The sequence below is a fragment of the Littorina saxatilis genome, linkage group LG7, assembly GCF_037325665.1.
Source record: "Littorina saxatilis isolate snail1 linkage group LG7, US_GU_Lsax_2.0, whole genome shotgun sequence".
Classification (NCBI taxonomy): Eukaryota; Metazoa; Mollusca; class Gastropoda; order Littorinimorpha; family Littorinidae; genus Littorina; species Littorina saxatilis.
Genome location: NC_090251.1, coordinates 27,954,044 through 27,971,537, shown reverse-complemented (window position 1 = coordinate 27,971,537; position 17,494 = coordinate 27,954,044). Strand labels below are relative to the sequence as shown.

The following is a 17,494-nucleotide window of genomic DNA, read 5'->3' as shown; positions in this document are numbered from 1 at the left end:
ATAGAGGGTGTGACAGAGACAGAGACATACAGGGAGCGATCCATATACGATCAGCTTCTGAGACCAACTGGCGCACACACACACACACACACACACACACACACACACACACACACACACACACACACAAACACACACACACACACACACACGCAAACACACACACACACACACACACACACACACACACACACACACACACACACACACACACACACACACACACACACACACACACTAAAATACGAACCATCACATTGTTTAATCACATTTCCTTTTCTTTACAGGGGTGATATTAATCTTACTTACAAATTCATAATGTCTTGGTGAAAAAAAATCACACAGATTCTTCCTTCCGATGACCATTCATCCAGTCTGATAAATAGTGATTGTAACGTGAACACAGAAACAGACTATAAAGTTGTATGTCTAGCCTTTCTAACATGAATTATTGCGTCTCTGTTTTAAAATGTTAACGTCAACTAAAAATATGTTTAATAAATATATGTCCGTGTTCGAAAGTGAGTTAACCTTTGGTTGTGAGTGGTATTGGTTTTTTTTATTTTTTTAAACTTGTGTGTGTGTGTGTGTGTGTGTGTGTGTGTGTGTGTGTGTGTGTGTGTGTGTGTTTGTGTTTGTGTGTGTGTGTGTGTGTGTTAGCGATGTTGGTTCCCTTTTAAATATTCCGTTTCATCTTCATAGAAATCCTACTGAACATATATATATATATCAACTGTCCTTTTATGTTACAGATTCTCTCCAACTGTGGAAAAGAAGCAATGATTGGACAATGGTGACTGGTTATCCAACAGAGTTTGGAAATGAAGGAAAACCGCGTTTATACTTTGACCATTAATGTTTCTGCTTTTATTGACGAAGTTACAGAAGACAAAAGTGGCCGTCCATGTTTCTGATTTGTTGGAAGAAACAATGGAAGAAAGTATTTTTCAGACATTTTTTTTATTTTTACTTTTATAGACGGGAATACAGAAGAAGAAACAAATTATTACTTTAAAGAATAAATTCCCATCGTACTTTTTTTCTGAATTTGTTGGTCTTTAATTTATCAATAAAACAACAGCGCTTCTTTGTTTATGAGACCCCTCGAACAGTTGGAAATCAAACGTACCTAAGAATATCACTCGGACGGCACAGTGCAGTACAGCAGCTAATAGCGGAACAGACTCCTCGCTACCGCTTAGGCCAGGTTTCTCACTGGTCTAGAGCTCTCTGCGCATGCGCCAAATCCATCCTTTCCGGATCTGCCTCTCGCTTGCCAATTCTGACGAAAGAGGACTGGCCCATGCGAGCGATCCTGTCGAAGGTTCCGAAGTCTTCCGCCTCACCGGAATTGTCGCTAGGGTCCCGGCCGATGCGGACGAAAGCGGAAGAGGGGATTCTGCCGATACGAACGAAGGAGGATGCGCGTTTGTTGAGGTCTTCGTTCTCCAGGCTACTGTAGGGGTCGCTCTTGCCGATACGGACGAAAGAAGACTGGCGCTTGTTGAAGCTCTCTGGGTCCTGTTGGTCGGATTTGCCGATGCGCACGAATCTGGAAGAGAGAAAGAGTAAGTTGTGAACGACCATCAAAAATCGAGAACAAATAGACTGCTACGTTACGCTCCAATATCAAGAATAAAACAAGAGAGGCTACGTTTATGGAACGTTTGATGATAAACAAAACGAAACATTCACAAGAACTATCAGTCTTTAAAGAGGACAAACGAGATACATAACAGTCAAAAACTAATGGTAAATGAAGAATCAACAAGTCGCGTAAGGCGAAATTACTACATTTAGTCAAGCTGTGGAACTCACAGAATGAAACTGAACGCAATGTATTTTTTCACAATGACCGTAGTCCGCCGCTTGTGCATAACGGAGTGAAACTGACGAGCCTGTTCAGCGCGGTAGTGGTTTCGCTGTGCTAGCTGCATAGCACGCTTTTCTGTACCTCTCTTCGTTTTAACTTTCTGAGCGTGTTTTTAATCCAAACATATCATATCTATATGTTTTTGGAATCAGGAACCGACAAGGAATAAGATGAAATTGTTTTTAAATCGATTTCTGAAACTTATTTTTGATCATAATTTTTATATTTTTAATTTTTAGAGCTTGTTTTTAATCCGAATATAACATATTTATATGTTTTGGGAATCAGAACATGATAAAGAGTAAAATAAAAGTAATTTTGGATCGTTTTATAAAACAAATAATTTTAATACAATTTTCAGATTTTTAATGACCAAAGTCATAAATTAATTTGTAAGCCTCCATGCTGAAATGCAATACCGAAGTCCGGCCTTCGTCGAAGATTGCTTGGCCAAAATTTCAATCAATTTGATTGAAAAATGAAGGTGTGACAGTGCCGCCTCAACATTTACAAAAAGCCGGATATGACGTCATAAAAGACATTTATCGAAAAAAAGAAAAAAACATCTGGGGATATCATACCCAGGAACTCTCATGTAAAATTTCATAAAGATCGGTCCAGTAGTTTACTCTGAATCGCTCTACACACACACACGCACAGACAGACAGACGCACACACATACACCACGACCCTCGTCTCGATTCCCCCTCTATGTTAAAACCGTGTTGGCGATTTGACCATCTCAGATCTGGCCAGGTTGTACATGGAATAAGACCGTCCCTCCGTTTGGACAAATACTAACCTTCAATAGTCTTAAGTGTATCTTTCTGTGCAGGGGGGGATTTCATAAATTAATTTCTTAACGGCACTAGTTGCAATTTGAAAAATTACTTCATCAAAAACAATTGTCCGAGTGAAAGGATGATCTTTTGCCATGTTAAATCCTGGCTGATCTTAGATCATACTTTTAAGCCAAATTGTATTAACCGCAGGACTGTACCATTAATAAATGGGACTTTTAGCAAGATGCAATGATAAAACAAAAATTCACAAGCGCAGTGTTTCTTGTTTATATCGTCACTAGCAGTCAATAACCAGAAGCCAGGTGATCCATCCGCGATCATTAAAACCTACTTTGGGACCCCTCGTCCCTTCCCTGTTTCCCTTGTTTTTGCCCTTTCTCTCATATGCCCTGCCCTCCCCTCCCCACCCTCCTTCCCTGGCTTCTCTCTGCCCTCCTCTCCCCTCCCCCAGCCCCGATACAGGGAGGAACTGACAGTGTAACAGCACTATGTGCATGTCTCCCAAGCCTCCCATCACGTGATAAGGCCTTGCCCGCTTTGTGATAGGGTTGCCAGCCTTCTGCATCCATCACTTCAAGCAAATAATGCTGGCATCAGCCGTCATCAAACAACTCCCAGGCATATGACGCCATGTCGATTTCTGAGCGGTTTCTGCAACAGCCGTCACTATTGCAGGAAGTTACTGGGGGCCAGTCTGTACAACTTTCAGAGCAGCCCACGTACGTACTTGTAAGTGCAAAACCGAGACAAACATGACATCATTTTGTCTTGTCTGACGAACGCCACCACGACCACCACCACCCATCCCACCCCCCTCCCACCCACACACACACCCACACACACATACCCCTCCCCCCAGCAACATGGTAAAAGTCAAAGGAAAAGACTTTATTCTCGATGTTGTCTGCAAAAATCCCACGCAAACGATTCCATGTCGATTTTGCAGCGTTTTCTGTAACACTCACGGGTTTCTCCATCGCCGGGAGTTACCGGGTGCTGGGATTGTATCCGAAGAATACACGCTGGTGACATCTCGCGAAAGTCACGGTACGGGATTGCGTTCAAATATTTATCTCTCAAACTGACCGCCACGAACGTTAGTGGATGGATTTGCAGATAGTGCTTTTTTTCCGTCTTTACACCTGTTCCTTTTCCCGTTGTGCTCTCACACCGCCCCGTCCCTGCATTCACTGCTCCATCCACATCTGAATTTCGTTCCGCTGCCAGACTTGTCGATTTTACAGTTAGTGCATTTTGGTGTCATCTCGCTAGAGTCACGGCGTGTGATTACTTTCAAATATTTGTCCCACAAACTTACCGCTGCGAAGGTTACTCGATTGCTTTTCAGTTAATGCCCGAGCTTTTGATAGATGGGTGCCGTTGAAATGTAAATGATTGTAGAATTGAAAAACTGGATTTAAATGACAAAAGTGCGTGCATGAATCTGGGTAAAAATGGATTAAAACGGCGCTAAAGCCATTGTTTTCACGTTGCAATCGATAGAACTGTTCTTGCGGTTGGCAATTTAGTTTTTAGCTTCCTACTGCTTTGCATGTTGTTAGTGATTCGTGTGCGCGCGTGTGTGTGTGTGAGCGCGTGTGTGTGTGTGTTTGTCTGTGTGTGTGCGCGCGTGTGTGTGTGTGTGTGTGTGTGTGTGTGTGTGTGTGTGTGTGTGTGTGTGTGTGTGTGTGAATTGACCGATCATTCCGGCACGACCCCATCAATTTCCTGAGTTTCAGGTCAAGAACGGCATTGACTGACATGCTGATTAAAAAAAAACCACGAAATTCCTGTGTGGTCCGATCCAGGCACCCTTTGCCAAAAAGGGTCAAAAATCCCAAAATAAGGTCTTAGATAAATATTTTTCAAGAAATAAGACCTTATTTTGAAAATAAGGCCTTATTTTTTCAAGGCTTTATTTTTGGGATTGTTGAGCCTTTTTGCAACCCTTCATACCGAATTCACCTCAACCTCTCCAAAAACAGGCTAACCTGCGTTGCGACCACACCTCTCGAAAGCGACCATCTGCGCGCAACGAGTACTCCGCCGTATCCCAGACGATCTGTTCTTCTGTATAATTCACCTTTCCATAGCGACCACCTGTCCATAACGACCGCGTTGGTCGGTCCATAGGGCGGCCGTTAAAGACAGGATCGTCTGTACTACTGCTGCTGCTGCTACCCTTTCTTCTCCTTTCTCTACTCTTACTATTCCAATGTGTGCGGTGATTTTAAATTCATTTTTTTTACGTTTCGCCGACTGCCTAGCGCATGTGCACGATACAGATCCTAAAGTCACAGCGAAAGTGTCAGGCTTTGGAAAACACGAATACACGCATGCAAGATATACCTAATACCAAAAATATAAATTTAGCCCCTGTGATCCATCGGCCCAACAGCCCCCAAAATGACCATTTTCAGCACTGACCGAAGACGACCCAGCTAGGTCCCAATAGCCATCTCCAGGTCTCCTCTTGCCACCGGCAGCCAGCTGATTGCATTTATATTTACCCCCCCCCCACCCACAGACACACACACACAAACACACTCACACATACTTTTTGTGTGTGTACCTTTTCTTTTACCGGGTTTTTTTCTCACACAAAGACGGGGTTTCCCCGTCTCACATGCCCCTGATCTGATAGTTTTTCAGTAAGGGCGCAACACTTAAATTACTCTCCCCCAACTGCCTAAACTAACGACAACTCACCTGGAGGCCTTGCCGATGCGGACGAATCTGGAGGCTCGCTTGTCCGCGCCGTAGTCCGTGTTGTCCATGTCATAGCCCAGGTCCTCAGGGTTGTTTTCGTAGCCACGTCCGATACGGACAAAATTACCAGGGCGGCCTGAAAACATAAACCATGGCATCACACGGTCCGTTAGTTGAGATATCCAGCGAAAGCAGTAATGCACAAGTATGTGTACCAGAAAGTAAACCCCGTTTGAAGTGTGTAAATTATGAACGTAAACTTATCGTTGTGTCATGAGAAACATTAATAACAGCGTGCGTGTAACGTGTGTGTGTGTGTGTGTGTGTGTGTCTGTGTGTGTGTGTGTGTGTGTGTATGTGTGTGCGCGTGCGTGCGCGTGCGTGCGTGTTTGTGTGTGCGTGCGTGCGTGCGTGCATGCGTGCGTGCGTGCGTGCGTGCATGCGTGCGTGCGTGCGTGCGAGCATGCGAACGTGCGTGCCTGTCTGTCAGTCTGTCTTTCGCGCCCTTGTGGGATTGTTTTAACGTGCAAAATAACATTTCTGTTCAAAACAGTTTATGTTGCGTACCTCTACAGTCTAACAATTACGCTAAATGCATGGCTCACGGTGATGTAGTTATACATTTTGTTCATGAGCCACACAGTCTAACAATTACGCTAAATGCATGGCTCACGGTGATGTAGTTATACATTTTGTTCATGAGCCACACAGTCTAACAATTACGCTAAATGCATGGCTCACGGTGATGTAGTTATACATTTTGTTCATGAGCCACAAAAGGCAGGTTTTGATGCCGTTTTTAGCGGTTAACGCAATAAAAGTACCACTTGCTGATGTACTAACTCTCTTTTTAAGCGAGCACTTTCTTTCGTGATTAGATCTCTTTGTTTGTGAAGCGATGATAATCAGGGAAGAAGGAAGAAACAAAAGAGTGCGATGTTCTCACAGTGAAACAAATTACACAAATATCTGGCAGCAAAGAAAACAACGACAGCACCATTTTTGTAATCTATTCTACTTCCGCTGTCACGGCGCGCTCCAAAACCCGATGTGATTTTGGTAAAAAGACATGCGCTGAGGTGTGAAGTCCCACGTTAACGGTAATAAGACAAGCGGTTATGGTAAAAAGAGGGATTAGGTGAGTAATCAGTCCTGTGGGGAGGTAAGAGAATACAAGAGCGATTTGGTTTTTAGAAATGTTGATGGAGGAGAAAAGCTCCGTTATTAGTCTGAAGGACGAATTTAATGCGATTATGGTGGAGAGAAAATGATATAAGTGGCTGTGATTGTTTCTTCGGATCGTCAAGTTTCCCGTTCCATTATGGTCAGATTCTTTCTCTCTCTCTCTCTCTCTCTCTCTCTCTCTCTCTCTCTCTCTCTCTCTCTCTCTCTCTCTCTCTCTCTCTCTCTCTCTCTCTCTCTCTCTCTCTCTCTCTCTCACACTCGTCTGTTCTTGTAAAATAAAGTATCATCATCATCATCTTCATCACCATCATCATCATCATCATCATCATCATCATCATCATCATCATCATCGTCGTCATCTCTACCTCTCTCTCTCTCTCTCTCTCGCTCTCTCTCATTCTCTCTTTCTTTCTCAGTCTCTCTCTCTCTCTTTCTCTTTCTCTCTCTCTCTCTCCCCCCCCCTCTCTCTCTCTCTCTCTCTCTCTCTCTCTCTCTCTCTCTCTCTCTCTCTCTCTCTCTCTCTCTCTCTCTCTCTCTCTCTCTCTCTCTCTCTCTCTCTCTCTCTCTCTCTCTTTCTCTATTTGAGGCGACGGGGGTGTTGGGTTTAGTTTTTGCTGTTTTAATCTATTCTCTTGTCGGCAGCTTTTCAGTGAAGAGGAACAGACATTTTTGACATGCAATGAAACGTGTTCATCTTATATTTTTGTTAATTCAATATTTTCTAATGACTGTTTGTCGCGGTTATCCAGCGCAATATCCTGACCGTTGGGAAACTAATCAACTTTATGTCACACTTTCTGAATTTTTTTTTATTGTTAATCTTAATTTCAATTTGTTGTTGGTTCTGCTTAGTTGTGGTGACATTTGTCTGTTACATCTATGTGGATTCATTGTGAGTGTATGTGTATGTGTGTGTGTGTGTGTGTGTGTGTGTGGGGGGGGGGTGGTAGTAGTCATGTGTTAGCTTTCTTAGTCATATGCGCCTAAAGCCAAATACCAACCTTAACACTTCTTGTAAAAAACATTTTTTATCTGACTTTTGACTTCTTTATAGAAGCAATCTGAGACCTGGATTTACGTAGGGAAGTTAGACGTTTTTGCGATATAAAAACAAGCAACAGCAAAACCATATAACCAACCACACAAACAAACATCAAACAAACTGTCCATATATAGAACACCCAATAAAAACAAATTATAATTTATATCAAACAGACCAGTACAGGAGCCAAAATGCATTTGTGTTTATCAGGTCTCAATTACCAAATTGCTGCAAAGACAAAATTTGAGGGGTAAAAATGTGTGATTCTGACTGCGGCGTTGTTTTCCCTTGAGAAACAAATTCAAATCCTTCCATGTGAAACAAGAAACTGGCGTGAACATTTGTTGTTTTCTTGCGTTTTGAAGCGTGTCTGTACATGACACGCTTTTGGAAATTGGAGAAATTTAACCTAGAAAGTGTTAACAAAAATCATTTGCTCTACAATATCTGAAATACTTTAATGATTTCATAGAAAACGCTGAATGACAATGCTAATTGATGAAACGAGTGTGAAAAGTTCACACAAGCCTACCTCCTCTGCGTTGGATAACCTATTCCACTTGACTGAGTGGTAATTACTCATCGGTAATTAATAGGGTGGAGGCCGGGTAAGGGATGTGTGTGTGTGGGGGGGGGGAGAGGGGTGGAGTGGTGGGGGAAAGGGGTGACGAGAAGTTACAGTGGTAAGGTTGAGATAGGATAAGGTTGAGATCAGTTATCTATCCAGGAGAGGTTGTACTGTTCAGATATCGTGCGTATTTCTTGTGTTAAGCCATTCTTACATCGGCGAAAAGTGTGCGAGATATGCAGCAAGTTTGGTGGCTTCGATTGCATTTCAAGTGCGAATGCAATTAATGTGACACGGGAATGAATACTTTAGTTGGGGTACGAAAGTTGTCGCAATATAGTTTTTGCACAGTTTATGTGCAAGTGGAAGTGTGTTGTTAAGATCTTCTTACAAAGTCGGATATTGTTGTGGTCTTGTAAGTCCAAAAACAAAGAGACTGCCAACGTTCCAATTTTCAGAATCAAAAAAGAAGAAAGGTAAGTTGTTGGTGACAAAAATACGTAACGTACTTTTGTCAATAACAAACGTTCCAACAACGTACCTTTCTTCTTTTTTTATTGTGGTCTTGTAAGGTTATTGTTCTATCGTTATTTTAGAAGTTATTTGTATTTCATGTTCAAGTAGTGGTGTTGTTATGTATGGTTAAAATGTAAAGCTCAGAAAGCGCGTACCTCAGTGGTTCTCGCTATTTACGCTGTTATATTGATTACAGGTGTTATCTGTGAATTGGCGTACACGATCAGCTGCCTGGGGTAAGGTATTTCTTACAACCTTTCTCCTACTCACCAATTCTTACGAAACTGCTCCCTCTGCCAATGCGAACGAAATGGCTGGGCCGGCCTATCCGCACAAAACTGCTGAGACGTTTGGCGAGATCTGCGTCACCGCTGGCATCATCTTCCAACCCTTTGATGTCAGCCTCAGACACTTTGGCCACGTTGGGAGGGGCGGCTCGGGAGAGGAGGAAGAGGGACAACAGTGACGTCACGTAGGTTAAAATGGACACCTGCATTGTTATCTTCTTGCGATCTGAAAAAAAGAAACGGAGAGAAAAAATGTAAGACGGTTTTTTCCGACTGTGAAAAATACAAACACAACGACGACTACAGGGTCAAAGAAAAAGAAAATGAAACAAGGAGAAGACGACACACAAAAGAAAACAAATCTTTAAACAAAAATAACAACAACCAGACAAGTTAACAAACAATGATGAACAAAAACAAACAAAAACAAAACAAATACGAAACACATGCTAAAAGGAAAACACAACATCACATTCACGGGAACACGCACCAAAGCCAACAGCTCAAGCGAAAATAAAACAAAACAAAACAACAACAAGCAAAACAAAGCAACAGCACCAACAGCAACAACAACACCAACAACAACACCAACAACAACAGCAGCAACAGCAGCAACAACAACAACAACAACAACAACACAGCATCAACAATGATAATATCAGCGCAAGCACCACATACTCACAACGGACATGCCTTTATCACAGTCGACCTTTTAGAGCCATGAATGAGAGGTTTGTTCAAGTACTAACCCTTGACTCGGGAAGTGTATTGTTGATTAAAATAGAAAGTTGATAACAGTACGATATTAGAATGCTGCCATAGCCTCTGTGGCTGAACTGAGCTGGGTGACCGAGTGGTAACGCACTTGCGCTCGGAAGCGAGAGGTTGCGAGTTCGACCCTGGGTCAGGGCGTTAGCAATTTTCTCCCCCCTTTCCTAACCTAGCCTGGTGGTGGATTCAAGTGCTAGTCTTTCGGACAAGATGAAAACCCGAGGTCCCTTCGTGTACACTACATTGGGGTGTGCACGTTAAAGATCCCACGATTGACAAAAGGGTCTTTCCTGGCAAAATTGTATAGGCATAGATAAAAATGTCCACCAAAATACCCGTGTGACTTGGAATAATAGGCCGTGAAAAGTAGGATATGCGCCGAAATGGCTGCGATCTGCTGGCCGATGTGAATGCGTGATGTATTGTGTAAAAAAAAATTCCATCTCACACGGCATAAATAAATCCCTGCGCCTTGAATATGTGCGCGATTTTAATTGCATAACATTTTTTTTTTAAATAAATAAAAAAATCCCTGCACTTAGAACTGTACCCACGGAATACACGCGATATAAGCCTCATATTATACTGTTCAAAAAAAGAAACGCATAGCTTGTAATATTTGGTTAATTTAGTTATATGGCTACAAGGATATCCACCAAACTGCAGAAAATGTTTATCTGGTCGTCGACCTTTCGTCCATTGCCACAAGTGAGCTCTGCACGTGACGCATGCGTTATCAGTGGCTACAATGTCAAAATTGCTCATTTGGCATGACCACTCGTCATGCTTCAGTGTAATCTCGTGAAACTCGGGGAATATTGAGCTCTCACCATGTCTTCCAAAATCCATAAAAGCGGATTGTTCGCCACAAAGAAATCAGACGACAATTCAGCGACGAAAGATGGCCCGGTTGAGCAGAGAAGACCGCCAAATTGCATTGGGTCGTTTACAAGCAGGCCAAAGTCAAAGTGCAATCGCCAGGCACTTCCACGTGTCCCAGAGCACCATCAGTAGACTGTGGGTCAGGTTTCAAGCCACTGGCTCCGTTGCTGACTTGCCACGAGCGGGAAGACCAAGGGCGACAACTGCTGCTCACGACCGCTTCATACGGCTCCGCCACCTCCGGAATCGTTTCCTGTCGGCCTCATCTTCTGTCCAGGCTCTCCCCGGGCCACACCGATTATCGGACCAGACCGTGCGGAACCGCCTGCATGAAGCTGGTTTGAGAGCTCGCAGACCTCACAGAGGAGCTGTCCTCACCCGCCGCCATCGCCAGAACCGAGTGCAGTGGGGCAACCAGCACCTTCGCTGGACCGTCCGGAATCACTGGAGACACGTGTGGTTCAGCGACGAGTCCTACTTCCTGCTCCAGCGACATGATGGTCGGAGGAGGGTCTACCGGAGAGTAAACGAACGTTACGCGCCCAACTGTGTGGATGAGGCACCCGTTCATGGTGGTGGAGGCGTCATGGTGTGGGGGGCGATCAATACCGCTGGAAGGAGCACCCTGGTGCACGTCCAAGGGCGCATAACTGCCCAGCGATACGTGGAGGAAATTCTGCGCCCACACGCCCTTCCTCTTCTTGCTGACCAGGATGCCATATTCCAGCAGGACAACGCTCGCCCGCACACAGCACGACTCACCACCCAGTTCCTCACCGACCACCATGTCCAGGTGCTTCCCTGGCCATCCATGTCGCCAGACATGAACCCGATAGAACACCTCTGGGATGAATTGGACAGACGTGTGCGCAGGCGAGAAGAAGCGCCGGCAAATAACCGCGATCTATTGCAGGCACTTCAGGAGGAGTGGGACACCATCCCACAGCAAGATATCCGGCATCTGATCCAGTCCATGCCCAGAAGGTGCCGGGCAGTTGTTGCTGCTCAAGGCAGTCACACCCCCTACTGACTTGACAGCCTCGGCACCCAATCGTATTGATTGACTGATTGATTTGAAGATGCAAATGAACTGTGTGTGCATTTAACTGTGTCCATACCAAATTTCAAACAAATAATCTAAATATTGGATTTTCTGTTAATTTTTTCGAAAAATAAAACAAATTTGGCAAGTAGCAACTATGCGTTTCTTTTTTTGAACAGTATAATTGATTGATTAATAAGACTGTCTTCCTTTATAGATGTTTCACATCAGGTTTCATACTCCATTCCGAATAAAAAGGTCATACATGAAGACAGCTGTTATTGTAAATATCTTTTAAACTGATTTGCTTTTTGGTGTGTCTGTGGGATTAATATACAATTAATATTTCAATCTTCAACGCGGCATGTTTTGCTGTATACAATTTATACTGATTGATGAGACTGAAAGCGATACTTGTGATCGAGGCCAAAAAACGGCCTCAAATAAGAAATCAAAAAATCCAGAAAGGTTAGTTTAACGAAGGTTTAATCTGAGATCCAACGAAACATTCACGTGTACGTGGACCTAATGCTATTTGCAGTGAAAGACATGGAAATAATATGAGATAAGGAAAATAACTTAGCAGAGCAGCCAATGTTCGACCAAGGACAAGTTCTTGTATGTTTCTCATAGTTTGTATATGGGGATGCAAGGGTATCGGCGTGGGGAGGGCTCATGTGTTGTTGGTTTTTTTTCTCATCTTTTTAAAAACAATTTTTCTAGATTATCTTACAATAACTATAAGTGGTCGTTGTCTATGAATTGTTTTTAATGCTTGTATGTTATTTCTTACAAGAAAACTTTTTATATATAAAATGTTACATTTTAATGTCTAATGTAAAGCACCATGAGACTCCCATTCGGCGGTGAACAGCGCAATGAAAGAATGTTTTATTCCCGAGTACGCAGTACTAGGGTCCAACAGACTTTAATTGTGTGTGTGTGTGTGTGTGTGTGTGTGTGTGTGTGTGTGTGTGTGTGTGTGTGTGTGTGTGTGTGTGTGTGTGTGTGTGTGTGTGTGTGTGTGTCTGTCTCGACTTAACGGCTTATTGCTGGGAAACTACTGGGCGCAGTTCTTTCAAAAGTTGATACACTAACTTGATAATAGGTCCGATTGATCGTATTAAAACTTCATAATGTTACCTGGGACCTAAATGCGAAATAAATCACAAAAGCCACTCTTAACGGTGGGAGTTTTTGCGGTGGGAGGCTGGTCGCTTTGCGAACAGCCTGAACTAAAGGGGAGACTTGAGCGGCGAACACGTCACGCAGTGACGAGAAAAGCATGATTTGCAAGCCAGACAACGGGTGGGGAAATGGTCTCGGCAAAGAAATTACAATGCAGGGTTTGGTCTCGGTGAAAGAGAGACAGAGAGCACGAGAGAGTCTATGGCCAAAATGATCGGGGTTCGATTCCCGGCATGGGCGGTCTATTTTTTTTTTTTTTGATTCTTGTTTACTATTGTTTATTATGAACGTTTTAATGTTTAATTTTACTCTAATAGTTTTTTTAATTGTGTAAAATAAATTAAAAAAATTTTTTTTTTAAATCCACGTGCACAAGACAAAAACTTTCATACTGGGGGAGCGAGCCAGTCTGAAGAGTACTCGGGTCCAGCGCCAGCGTTTTTTTATTATTTAAGTTATTGAGACATCCCAGTGCACTAAGGGATTTATAGAGCAAATCGAGAAAATTTATTATTGAACGAAGCGCATAGCGCTGACTTCAATAATTATTTTCGAGATTTGCTCTATAAATCCCTTAGTGCACTGGGATTGTTTCAATAACGATATTGTCAGTACCGCCAGACAAAAAAAAAAGATTCAAAACGCACATTTTGCAACGCGCATTTGGATAGGCGTAACTGTGTGGTCAGGTTTGTGTCAGATCTACTTTTGTGTGGGCTGTCTCAAGTGTGTCGTGCTTTTTGTTTTATTTTCTGTTGGTAAATTCCAGTGTAGCGTTAAGCTAAAAAGTGATGATCTTTTATAGAGACCTCATTTAAACTCAGAGAAAGGACTGTGCTCTTAGTTATTTGCGATTCGAAACCTTCATCGAGCTTCGACAGATTGACTGTGCAGAGTTTTGCCCCTTGCCAAGGTCGACGGTAAGCACATTTTCAAAATAAATGTGGCATGTTTCTCGTGTGGTATCTTCACTCATCGGGGAGTCTGGTACTAAATATGAACGGTAAGAATGCTCTGAACCCTACACGTATTATATCCCCATCGTTTTATCGTTCACATTTGCCCAACATGTTAATTTACTGAGCGGGATTTATGTCGTCTGCTAGGCTATGGCAAACAAACCACTACACTGAGTCTCATTTCAAAAACAAAAATTGCTCGTCACGTTGCACTGAGTCTGCACGCATGAGGCAGGCTGGTAATAAGTCTTATATATGGTACGAACGTTCTAAACCCTACACGTTTTCGATTCCGATTGTTCTTGCCTTGAAATAACACTGAATTCGGAAAACATTCATTTACTGAACAGATGCAGTCGTATTTCAGTGTAGTCTGCTACGTGCTGATCTAGCAGGTACGTTATCGGAATAACACTTGTGTTTTCTGTTAGCTGCTGGGAATTGTATACTAACTCATCATTTGGTAATGTGGATAATAAGCTACATGGCACTAACATGGTATAATTATGAGAGGAATCTTCGCAAGTCGAAACTGAACAATTAGACACAGCGTGTTCTATTTTTAGATCAGTGGCAACTGTGGCACAGGCACATACAATCTGTCAGAAAAAAACCCACTTCTGCTTTAATTGAGAAGCAGGAAATTTATGGTCATGATCATTGGTATTGTGGAGAAAATAAGCTACATGTCATTAATTAATTCTGAGGATGAGAGTACAGTCTCGCTTAGGCAAAGGGCGGAAGAATACGCTCTGTGGAAAAGTTAGCGCACTCCAAGAGTGCGCTAACAGTTTTAGCGCATCGCCATTAGCCAATCAACTGGTTCACATCAGTCATGTGACACCAGTACTTACTGACAATTATTATTATTATTATTATTATTATTATTATTTAAGTTATTGAGACATCCCAGTGCACTAAGGGATTTATAGAGCAAATCGAGAAAATTCATTATTGAACGAAGCGCATAGCGCTGAGTTCAATAATTATTTTCGAGATTTGCTCTATAAATCCCTTAGTGCACTGGGATTGTTTCAATAACGATATTGTCAGTACCGCCAGAGAAAAAAGAAGATTCAAAACGCACATTTTGCAACGCGCATTTGGATAGGCGTAACTGTGTGGTCAGGTTTGTGTCACTGGATCTACTTTTGTGTGGGCTGTCTCAAGTGTGTCGTGCTTTCGTCACACGCAAACTCTTGTTTTAATTTCTGTTGGTAAATTCCAGTGTAGCGTTAAGCTAAAAAGTGATGATCTTTCATAGAGACCTCATTTAAACTCGGAGAAAGGACTGTGCTCTTGGTTTCGAAACCTTCATCGAGCTTCGACAGATTGACTGTGCAGAGTTTTGCCCCTTGCCACGGTCGACGGAAAGCACATTTCCAAAATAAATGTGGCATGTTTCTCGTGTGGTATCTTCACTCATCGGGGAGTCTGGTACTACATATGAACGGTAAGAATGCTCTGAACCCTACACGTATTATATCCCCATCGTTTTTTCGTTCACATTTGCCCAACATGTTAATTTGCTGAGCGGGGTTTATGTTGTCTGCTAGGGCAATCAAACCACTGCATGCAGTCTGCACTGGGCACTGAGTCTGCACGCACGAGGCAGGCTGGTCTTAGACTATATATGGTAAGAACGTTCTGAACCCTACACGTTTTCGATTACGATTGTTCTTGCCTTGAAATAATAATTCGGAAACCATTCATTTACTGAACTGATGCAGTCGTATTTCAGTGTAGTCAGGGCTACGTATGACAGAGTCGATCGAGTCAGTCTTCCAAACTGGTCTAGCTGGTACGTTATCGGAATAACACTTGTGTTTTCTGCTAGCGGGTGGGAATTTTATACTAACTCATCATTTGGTAATGTGGATGATAAGCTACATGCCACTAACACGGCATATGAGAAGAACCTATGCAAGTCCGCGAAAATTAGATGAAACACAGCGGCTTCTATTTTTAGATCAGTGGCAGCCGCACTGTGGCACAGGCACATGCAATCTGTCAGAAAAAAACCCACTTCTGCTTTAATTGAGAAGCAGGGAATTTATGGTCATTTGGTATTGTGGAGAATATAAGCTACATGTCAGTAATTAATTCTGAGGATAAGAGCACAGTCTTGCTTAGGCAAAGGGCGTAAGAATACGCTCTGTGGAAAAGTTAGCGCACTCCAAGAGTGCGCTAACAGTTTTAGCGCATTGCCATTAGCCAATCAACTGGTTCACATCAGTCATGTGACACCAGTACTTACTGACAATTATTATTATTATTATGTCCACTAGCGTACGATTTGCATGCGTTAAAGCCCACTGTCTTTCATACGATTAGCAGCATATTTAACGAATAGAAGAAAACGAATTAAGGCACAGCATTTGGACACGTGGGTGTTTAAGGCGAGAGAAAATCGAAGATCGGCCTGTGTTAAAAATATTGTTTTGTGATCCTGTCAAACAATTCCATTTCTAATTCAATCTGAAGTGCCACTTTTTTCCCATGCTGTCTTCTTGCCCTTTGCGCGTATCTCAATTGTCTTAATTTGTCTGATGGTTCCTGCGCCGAAGGGTCTGTACCGCACACTCGAGCGCTTAATGATTCGCAAATGAAACAATTGAATCAAGGCAAGTCGAACTGCATTCCCTTTTTGGGCTTGCGAGGTTTTACAGGCAGCGGTAAGCAAACACTTGAAGAATATGGTTGAAGGACCTTCAGTTTCCCTTGACATTTCTTGTCACCCTTTCATTCTGTTAGCACCCAAAAGACAAAACGTTTATCTTTGTGGCTTGCGGCTTTGATGAAATATTTGTCACAAAAGGGCTGAGCTTAAAATGGCCTTGTTTTACTTTAAGTTATTGCATAGCGCTGAGTTCAATAATTATTTTCGAGATTTGCTCTATAAATCCCTTAGTGCACTGGGATTGTTTCAATACCGCCAGAGAAAAAAAGAAGATACAACACGCACATTTTGCTACGCGCATTTGAATAGGCATAACTGTGTGGTCAGGTCGTAGAAGGTCTACTTTTGTGTGGGCTGTCTCAAGTGTGTCGTGCTTTCATCACACGCAAACTCTTGTTTTAATTTCTGTTGGTAAATTCTAGTGTAGCGTTAAGCTAAACAGTGATGATCTTTCAGAGAGACCTCATTTGAACTCGTAGAAAGGACTGTTTTCTTAGTTATTTGCGATTCAAAACCTCAAATCGAGCTTCGACAGATTGACTGTGCAGAGTGACTCCCCTTGAATTGGCTAACCCCCAAGGTCGACTGTTAGCACATTTTCAAAATAAATGTGGCATGTTTCTCGTGTGGTATCTTCACTCATCGGGGAGTCTGGTACTAAATATGAACAGTAAAAATGCTCTGAACCCTACACGTATTATATCCCCATCGTTTTTTCGTTCACATTTGCCCAACATGTTAGTTAATTTGCCTCAGCAGGGTTTATGTCGTCTGCTACGCTAGGGCAATCGAACCACTGCGGCATTCCAAAAACAAAAATTGCTCGTCACGTAACGTTGCACTGAGTCTGCACGCATGAGGCAGGCTGGTAATAAGTCTTATATATAGTACGGACGTTCTAAACCCTACAAGTTTTCGATTCCGATTGTTCTTGCCTTGAAATAATAATTCGGAAACCATTCATATATGAACTGATGCAGTCGTATTTC

At 42.6% G+C, this 17,494-nt stretch overlaps 1 protein-coding gene across 1 annotated transcript; it reads right to left on the bottom strand.

Moving 5' to 3' along the window:
• Nucleotides 1-247: 247 nt before the first annotated feature.
• Nucleotides 248-9,229, bottom strand: LOC138971082 (FMRFamide-related neuropeptides-like). The gene is made up of 3 exons (XM_070343682.1): nucleotides 8,967-9,229; nucleotides 5,386-5,521; nucleotides 248-1,552 (listed from the first exon to the last, which is right to left on the bottom strand). The coding sequence occupies exons 1-3, from the start codon at nucleotides 9,190-9,192 to the stop codon at nucleotides 1,213-1,215; spliced, it is 702 nt and encodes a 233-aa protein (XP_070199783.1). The 5' UTR covers nucleotides 9,193-9,229; the 3' UTR covers nucleotides 248-1,212.
• Nucleotides 9,230-17,494: the final 8,265 nt, after the last annotated feature.